At 30.7% G+C, this 9,125-nt stretch overlaps 4 protein-coding genes across 5 annotated transcripts; 2 read left to right on the forward strand and 2 right to left on the reverse strand.

Moving 5' to 3' along the window:
- Nucleotides 1-312: 312 nt before the first annotated feature.
- LOC145744519 (histone deacetylase 3-like) lies at nt 313-3,744 on the reverse strand. Its single transcript, XM_082562376.1, has 11 exons — nt 3,572-3,744; nt 3,321-3,463; nt 3,014-3,126; nt 2,838-2,919; nt 2,625-2,752; nt 2,320-2,406; nt 2,017-2,155; nt 1,513-1,661; nt 1,289-1,368; nt 792-958; nt 313-691 (listed from the first exon to the last, which is right to left on the reverse strand). Exons 1-11 carry the CDS (start codon nt 3,722-3,724, stop codon nt 622-624), a joined length of 1,311 nt encoding a protein of 436 aa, XP_082418502.1. The 5' UTR covers nt 3,725-3,744; the 3' UTR covers nt 313-621.
- Nucleotides 3,745-3,889: 145 nt separating this feature from the next.
- On the reverse strand, nt 3,890-4,426 carry LOC145744524 (centromere protein S-like). Its single transcript, XM_082562382.1, has one exon. It carries the CDS (start codon nt 4,382-4,384, stop codon nt 4,115-4,117), a length of 270 nt encoding a protein of 89 aa, XP_082418508.1. The 5' UTR covers nt 4,385-4,426; the 3' UTR covers nt 3,890-4,114.
- A 228-nt stretch (nt 4,427-4,654) lies between these two features.
- Nucleotides 4,655-5,896, forward strand: LOC145744520 (uncharacterized). The gene has a single exon (XM_082562377.1). The coding sequence runs from the start codon at nt 4,665-4,667 to the stop codon at nt 5,802-5,804; it is 1,140 nt and encodes a 379-aa protein (XP_082418503.1). The 5' UTR covers nt 4,655-4,664; the 3' UTR covers nt 5,805-5,896.
- LOC145744517 (methylcrotonoyl-CoA carboxylase beta chain, mitochondrial-like) lies at nt 5,816-8,901 on the forward strand. Of its 2 annotated transcripts, none has more exons than XM_082562373.1 (10): nt 5,816-6,125; nt 6,270-6,432; nt 6,538-6,597; nt 6,702-6,881; nt 7,082-7,219; nt 7,315-7,506; nt 7,632-7,871; nt 7,969-8,099; nt 8,194-8,324; nt 8,508-8,901. In XM_082562373.1, the coding sequence occupies exons 1-10, from the start codon at nt 5,943-5,945 to the stop codon at nt 8,848-8,850; spliced, it is 1,761 nt and encodes a 586-aa protein (XP_082418499.1). In that variant the 5' UTR covers nt 5,816-5,942; the 3' UTR covers nt 8,851-8,901. The 2 variants fall into 2 exon arrangements, with proteins under 2 accessions (XP_082418499.1, XP_082418498.1); XM_082562372.1 differs by having other exon boundaries at nt 7,315-7,494; nt 8,185-8,324.
- The last annotated feature ends 224 nt before the right edge of the window (nt 8,902-9,125 follow it).

Genomic DNA, 9,125 nt, shown 5'->3' on the forward strand with positions numbered 1-9,125 from the left:
AAGGTTATATCGCTAACTAAGCGGTCGTTGTCTTATTATTAATGGTGATTAAATGGGATTAGAAATTTAAATTGAGCACCAAGAGAATAAATTGTGGTATTTAAGTGAATAAATTATTAATTTATAAGTTGTCTATGACCTTATCAAGCAAGTAGCGCAATATAAAGTACTAAGATTGCAAAGATTATTTATATCAATAAATTTTAATTATTTAAGCAAATGAAACCAAATGTTATAAATAAGGTAAATTAATTTTAGTGCTTAAGAAACAGCAATATCTTAATCATCTTGGCGCCAAAATTAATTTTGTTTTTTTTTTAATTTATTTTTCCTTTAAATTTTTAATATGCAATAAAAAAATTATGATTGTGAAAAATGTTTTCTTTTAACAAAGTAATAAAAAGGAAAATAAAAACTCCTTCAACAAAGGCACTTTAATTGCACAATTTAAACAACGGACACTATGATATCATAGTGCGATGCTATGAGGTCATAGTACTTAATCATTTTGTTACGTCGACATAAAAGAACGAAAAAGAACGATCAGATATGAAAACCACCTTGTACCACTTCCCCGCTTAGATTGCTATCTTATGTACGGTTACGTCATCAATAATTACGTCATACGCTCACGTCACTTTCTTTATCGTTGTCTTTTTCGCCATCGTAAAATTCGTTTGCCGGTTCGACTCTACCAAAATTAAAATTTTTTACATAAAAAAAAACAAAACCATAGGTCCCGAGTTCGAATCTATAGCCAGGACTTTTTTTACATTTAAGTCATTTTTTACCTTTCTTCTTTTTCTTTTTTTGTTTCCCGAACATCAGGATCCTTAACATCATCGCCATAATTACTGAAGGATATAAGGTCAGGTGGAACCTCCTGCATTTGGACACTAGGGGCATGAGTGATCATTTTTAAGTTCTCCATCACCATACTGTGTAGTTGGTCCAAATACTAAAGAAAAGAAAAAAATTAAACATACAAAACAGAGAGTTAGTCCAAAAATTTTTAAAAAAGTGCCAGTAGCGAGATGTACTGGTCATGACTCTAAATTATGAGTTAAAAAGTTTCAGGTTTGAATTGCACTAAAGCCACATTATTTGCCCGAAAGCCTGGCGTTAACAGATAGCTTAAACAGATCACAACAGTACAATGTACCTGAATAAAATTTAAAACTTATCACTTAAGGTGATCCAACAAAAAATTTAAAAGAGTGTAAGAAATTATTTTCAATTTTACTAAGTTCTTAAAACTTTTTCTAGTTGGTAATAATTTTAAAGTTACCTGTTTTGTGTTTTGATTTTCAATTCCTCTGCTTGTATCAGGTCTCAAATTATAATCGGGTCCAAAATATTCAAAATATTCTACAACAAAAAAAATTAGGCAAAAAAATTATTAAATTTTTCAAAAAAAAAATAGTTCTAAAATTAAAAATCTGTTAAAAATAAATTCAAAAAGCAAAAATTTAAAGTTACCAACCTAATTTTGCATATATTCTTAATACATACCATTATAAGGTAATTCATCACTAATATCTTGACCCACAATAATAGAAGTTTCATGAGTCCAACATCGAGCTACATTCCTAACCGTATAACCCCCACCACCAAGAAACATCACAGGTACTCCAAACTGTTTCATAAACTTCACACATTCACTAAAATCAACAGTAAAATCAAGTCAAAAAAATAAAGTACATTTTTCAGTGCATACAATTATTATTTTTTTTTCTTATTTGTTTATTCTTGATGTGGGAAGGTCAACTAAATAGCCTTAACATATGCAGTCTCAAGTTTAGTAATATTAAATAATTATAATTTAGTTAATTGGTTTTAGACTTTGCAGGAGTTTAAATCCTTAACATCTTAGTTAAGGGCACTACAGCATAAAAGCAGTTGGGATCGAATTTAGGACCTCATGAAGTGAAGTCAAGTGCTTTTACCACTACGCCATGCCAGGGAGTTTAAATTTAAAAAAGAGGGTCAATAACTCAATAAACAATCAAACCTTACCCATGCCCATCTATGGTGAGATTAAAACAACCAAGTCTATCACAACCCAATGAATCAGCTCCACATTGCATCACAACACAAGTAGGTTGATATGAATCCATTACTGCTGTCATGATGGGTTTAAATAACTGGTGGTAGGCTGTAATAAAGAATACAATCAATTTAAAAGAAAGGAAATAACATTATCATGTTAAAGTGTTAAATTAATATTTTTTTTGATGATGTTAGTGTAAGTTTTATATATCAGTTTAGTAAAAACAACTATAGCACATATGATATTAAAGTAACACAGTCCCTTTTTACCTTGATCATTAATTCCATCCTTAAGAGGAACATTTAAGGAATAATATTGTCCACTTTCAGCACCTAATTCATACATATCTCCAGTGCCTAAAAAATATATAATAAGTTAATGACAGGCTACTATAAATTTTATTTAATTGATATAATAATTAAATAGAATCGATTTTCTGTCATACATTCTGTGCCCTAGGTACTGAATTTAAATCCCAATCATACCATTCTCAAAACCTAAAGTTCGAACTAAAGAATTTTTTTTTAAAAACCAAATTTTTACAAAAAAAACAAAAAAACAAAAAAATACAAACCAGGGAAGAAGTAGTTTCCATATTTATGGAATGAAACGGTCATAACCCGATCGGTTAAATAAAAAGCTTCTTGTACACCATCTCCATGATGGACATCTATATCTAAGTACAATACTCGAGGGTGGTATCTACAACAAGTTAAAATTTTTTAACACAAATGTGCCAGGGCAAGTATTTAATTGATTTTAAACAACAATTTTTATTAATTATTACTTGAGTAGCTCCAGTATTGCAATAACAATATCATTAACATAACAGAATCCTGATGCTTCGTATTTTTTTGCATGATGTAAACCTAAAAATAAAATTTCATATTAATCTAATTTTATTACCAAAAAAAAAAAATTTTCCAATCAAAATGAAAACTTGTTTTAGAAGTAAAATCATACCCCCAGACCAGTTTATAGCAATATCACACTTCTGGTTGTTGAGCATGCAAGCAGCTTGTAGTGAGGCACCAGTGTACATGGAACAAAAATCATACAAACCAGGGAATACGGGGCTACAAAGAAAACAACATTTATTAATACACAACCCATAAAAATATTAAATAACACCTTTTAAACTTTTTTAAAACCCCTATTTCTCAGATTTTAATTTAAGAATATTTAAAACTCCACACTATTAAGTAATACTGGTATATATATAAATAAAGTTTAAAATCTAATTAAAAAATTTGTAATTCCGTTATCTTACCAATCATCTCCGACGTTAAACATTTGCAAGTTTTTAGTAAAACCCTGCAAGTTCATGGGGGTTACCCTATCAAGAAAGTCAATATAATCTTGTGAATGAAATCTACACATATCATGTTTAGTCGCCCGATAAGGTTTGTAAACCTAAAAAAAAGATTAAAAACACAGTTTTAAAGACAGAAAAAAAAAATCGCATATTTTTTTTCAAAATTTTTTTTAATTAATTTTGATGCATTTAAATAAGGAATATACCTGCATTTTGTTATGTAATCCATAATGTAAGACCAGGGTGTGAGTTAAAGCTAATCTATGTGGCTTCATGGGATGACCCGGTCCATAATGAAACCTCGAAACATCCATGTCATAAAAATATGCAACTTTTTTTTCACTTCCTGAAGTTGCCATAGTAAATTTTTATTATACAATAACTTATCTATTTTAAACCTAAAAAAATAGGAATTTTTTAAACTTTATGATAGAACTTTAGTTTTACAATGGCAGTGATAAGGCAACAAAAAATAATAGAACAAATGTGTTTAAGGTAGATTTAAACAATAGTTGTGACCGAAATGTGATAATCCTAATATAAAAAAATATATATATTTCGTAAACTAATTTTTGGTAAAATTATTAACTAAATAAATGGTTTAACATAGAGTTCGACTTATTTTAATACACATTTACTCAATGCCCCAATAAATTAATAAAAAATTTAAATTTATGATATAAAAAACTTGCAATATTTAAAAATAAAAAATGTTAATTGCATAGGATTGTATAAAACATTTCAAATGATCAAGTAGGTTTAAAACTTTTAAGATGGTTTTGTAAATCCGGTATCTTTCTTGCCACCATTAACACATCATCTGGTGACACTTTTTTCCTTCTCGCATGGTGTGTAAATAATTCTAGATCGGTAGCAAATTTAACAGATTGTCTATACACTATTTCTGAAATTGTAGCAATTGCTTCTTTACTGAATTCAATTTCCTTAGCTTCTCCTATTTCTTCACATATTTGACCAGTAACAAAATGAATAACTTGCTTTTCGTCTGTCCCATCCATATTTATTTTAAACAAGTTTTGTTTATTCTTATCAGCAGTAAAACAAACCGACTTGTAAATATGTAGTAGACCTATAAAAATAAAAGAGAAACATACCGTTTGGCACATTTTTTTCAAACCTAATTTAAAGGTACCCGCAAAAATTTGTGCCGGGCCGGTTTCTTTTTAACTACACCCCGCCAAAGTGCAAAGGGCAATCCCATGTTTATATTTACGTTTTCAGTTCATTATTTTCAAGTTTAGATTAACGTTTACGTTTGAAAACTTATATTAAGACAACATGTCGCATAAATTCCCATTTTATTATACTGCGCTCGGTGTTAAACCTACTTGCACCGTCAAAGAAATTACAGAAGCTTGGGAAACTATTAGAAAAAAGGAAAAACAAAACTCACCTGCACTTTATAATGCCGAGAGAGCAAAAAATTTCTTACTTGACCCAAGTAAACGGTATAGATATAACACCAATGGTGCTGATGACATTAATTTTAGTGCAGTCCACGATCACATTATGATAAGCCCTCAAATTATATCCAATACATATGTTAATTCCTTTTTAACAGGGCAAAATTTCAAAAAATTCCAGGATATAAACGAAGATATATTCCTAACGCTTAATGATATGTACTGTGGAAAACAAATGGAATTAACCCTGAAAACCAAACAAAAAATAGCTTGTACACATTGTCTTAAACAACAGCCATTGGTACCATGCAGTAAATGCACCGCTAGTAATATAAATTTACCAGAAGTTGTAAAAAACTGTTTGGTATGTAAAGGACTTGGTATGGTCGCTCCAGTTTGCTTAAATTGCAAAGGGCAAAAGATGACATATAACGTTGTCACTTTACCTATACAGATTGAAAAAGGAATTAGGCACAATCAAAAGATTACAATATCTGGAAAGGGGCATTCAGTTATTGGTTATGGGCATGGAGATGTGGTGCTTACGGTAAAGCAAATCATGCACAAAGTATTTAAGCGATGTGGCAATGATTTATGGATGAGAAAAAGGATTGGAATCACCGCTGCGTTGTGTGGACGACGGTTTGCGATTAAACAATTGGATGGAAGAAAATTACTGACCAATAAAATTTCAGTTAATTTTAATACAGAAAAAGTTATAGAGGGCGAAGGAATGCCTTTGTTTAAAAACTCAAATTCAGAATGTGGCAATTTAATAATCGTTTTTGAAGTGACATTTCCAAATAGCTTACCAGTTGAAAAAATCGAAGAAATTGCAACATTTTTACCGAAAAGACCAAAATTAGTTGAAGAGCCTGACTTAGAGGAATATACTTTGGTTGATTTTGACCCAACAGTAAAACCTCACCCAGTTTCAAATATGTACCAGCAATATACCCCGAAAAAAACTGACCCTTCAGTGCCCACAAAAGATAACCAATGTGCTCAACAATGATTTAATATTGTACTAATATTATTATTCACATTTTTTCTTAAATTATCCATTTTCTTCTTCCAAGCGTATTTTGTAAACATTTGTTTTTATTTACCATAGATTACCAAGTTCTTGAAGGTTACTGTATTTTAAGTTATAATGCTGAGTTTGTTGACCAAATGTAGGCCTGCAATCTGTTTGTATAATATTTTATCTACTTCTTATGTTAAAAATTATTCCCAATCTTCACCCAATAAAATATCCAACGTTCTGGACAAACAATTTCCTAATGAATTAAACCATATTCGAGAGCTTAACAGAGAAAACAGCAAATTATTGGAGGTTAATATTAAAGCTTTTACAAATTAAAATATTAAGCGTGTTCAAAGAAAAGGTACAAAAAAAATAAAGCAAATAAAATATTTCACTAAAAAAAATTTTTTAAATTATTTTGATTAAAAATAATAAGATTTAATTTTACTTCAGATAAAATATAACGATCTGTTAAAAAGAGCTCATGATGGAGGAGGGGAGAAGAATATTGAGAGACATGTGAAGAGGAATAAAAAGATGTTGATCCGGGATCGAATAAAACTTCTTCTGGATGAAGATTCGGAAATCCTGGAGACATCAACAATGGCAGGATTTGGTAAAATTTATTTTAAAAACCTATTTTTTATTGCCTTTTCTAAATAAACAACTTATTTATGGTGTTAGGGAATTTGTACAACTTAGTTTTAATTGTGTTTTAAAGGTATGAAATATGGTGATATTGCATGTGCTGGAGTAGTTACTTTAATTGGCAAGATTCATGGTAGGTTTTAATTAAAAGTGTCTTTATTTTAGCTTATGTAATATTATAGAATACCTTCTGATGACATACAATATTACTTACACCTAAATGAAACATTTTTAAAGGTATTTGGTGCCTGATCAATGCCAATGATGCCACTGTAAAAGGGGGTTCAATTTACCCCATAGGAGTGACTAAACAACTACGAGCACAAGCAATTGCTCAAGAAAATCATCTTCCAGTCATATATCTAGTGGATAGCGGAGGTGGATTTTTGCCGCTCCAATCTGATCTATTTAACAGAGGTTATTATAATTTTATTGAAACATTTATTTAATAAGTAAGACCCGATTATTGGTAGTGACTTCTGCTAAAATAAAACTAGAGCTATTGGTTACTTCGCCAGCAATTGTTATCAAATGTTTAAGCTGTGAAGTTAACCTTTTTACATTAAGAGCTAATAGAATGAATTTTTTAAATTAAGAATTTTTATTTTAAATTTCAGGTGGGGGTATATTCTATAATCAGTCGATAATGTCAGGGATGGGAATAGTGCAAGCTGCTGTTGTCTGTGGCTCTTGTACCGCTGGTGCAGCTTATGTCCCTGCCATGGCAGATGAGGCAGTTATTCTTCATAAAACAGGTATTTTAGCAAATAAATACCTTCAACACTTTACCCTTTGAGTGTCTTACCTCAAAATACAATCCAATTGTTTTATAAATACATTTTAATTACAGGAACAATATTTCTTGGAGGGCCCCCACTAGTGTTTGCAGCAACAGGTGAGAGGGTGACATCGGAGCAGCTAGGGGGCGCCACACTCCACTGTAAAGTGAGCGGAACTACTGATCATTTTGCAAACACAGAAGAAGAATCTTATTTGATTGCGAGGGACATTATAGCAACCTCTAATATAGGTATTAAGGAACGTAAATTAAAAGAAGGGCAAATACTCTCATTTTTTCTTATTCTATCACATTGGTTATCATCTAAATCTTCACGAAGTCTCCCAAATATAGTTTTTCTTTCCCTACAATTTAACTAATGTTTCCAGATCTTCCCCCTCCAAACCAGCCATTTGAAGAGCCTTTACACTCATCTTCGCACTTGGCTGAGTTAGCTCCGTGCGGTAAAGACTTTCACCAACTGGATCCACATTTTATGTTGTCCTGTATCGTCGATGGAAGTCGTTTTCATGAGTTTAAACGTTTTTATGGGGAAACACTGGTGACTGGGTTTGGGTTCGTTAAAAATCAGTTGACCGGGTTTCTTGCCAGCAATGGTCACCTAACAGGTGGGTCATAGGGGGTGAATTAGGACAAACACCCCCTTAAACATAACTGGAAGTAATACTCTAAGGTTTACCAAAAATTAATTTTAGTTTTTTCCAGACCCAGCTTCTTTAAAGGGAAGCCATTTTGTTCAGTTAAGTTCACAAAGAAATATTCCGATTGTATTTTTCCAACATTTTTCTTCCCCCAACCTTATCACTTCTAAATCCTCTCCAAAAGAAATCAAACGAGTAACAAAATTCTTATGTTAAATAGACTATACTGTTACTAGATTAACTTGAAATGTTTAAAAGTAATTAAATTTCTTTGTTTTAGTCGGCAGAGACGATCAAGTCCCATTCAAAACTTATGCAAGCTGTTGCTTGTGCAACTGTGCCTCTGGTATGTATTGCAACTGGTGGTTTAATTGGAACTTTAGAATCCAACGCAATGGGGTCACTAGCTATGGGGGCAAGGTAAGAAATATATTAGTTTTTGGGTAAGAATTATATAAGAATTCTAGAAGTATGCAGAAAAAGTTAAGTTATATAGAGCAACATATTATTAAAAAAATTGTTGCGCCTCAGATAGAAAAAGAAAAATGTAATTAAAAGAAATTTTGGTCTACTGTTCTTATTTTAAATTTTTTATGGTTTCAGATTTCAGTTTACTTTCCCCAATGTTAAAACATGTGCTTACGATCCCACCCAACTAGCTCACAGTATTGCATTAGAAGAATATTTAGAAAACTCCGACAACAACAAAACCACCACTGACAATTTCCCGCCTTCATTTTACAAACGAAAATTAGAAATTTACCAAAATATTTTAAAAGAATCGGACGCATTTAATGCGACAGCTAATATCACAAACGACGGCGTTATTCTGCCTCAAAATACTCGTGAAGTGATTTCTATTTGTTTAAGTGTGTTTCAGCAACAAAAACGAATCAAAATGTCGAAAAATAATCAAGATTTGGTTCAACCAAACTTTCGAATGTAAATTGAAATTATTTAAAGTTGCAGTTAAGAGATTTTTTGTATAACTGTGTTGCTGAGCTATTTATTTAAAATTTTAATCATTTAAAAAATAATTAAAAAAAATCATATTTATATTTTAAAATAATCTATGTACTTTTATAAATTAATTCCACTAAAAATGTAAAAAAAATTATATTATATATTCATAAGTGTGTTATTATATGTATAATAGTATACATCTTTTTAAGACAAAATATTAGAACACATAAACAAGGTTCTTATAATAAAAATAAAAAC

The sequence above is a fragment of the Corella eumyota genome, chromosome 3 (assembly GCF_963082875.1).
Source record: "Corella eumyota chromosome 3, kaCorEumy4.1, whole genome shotgun sequence".
Taxonomy (NCBI): domain Eukaryota; kingdom Metazoa; phylum Chordata; class Ascidiacea; order Phlebobranchia; family Corellidae; genus Corella; species Corella eumyota.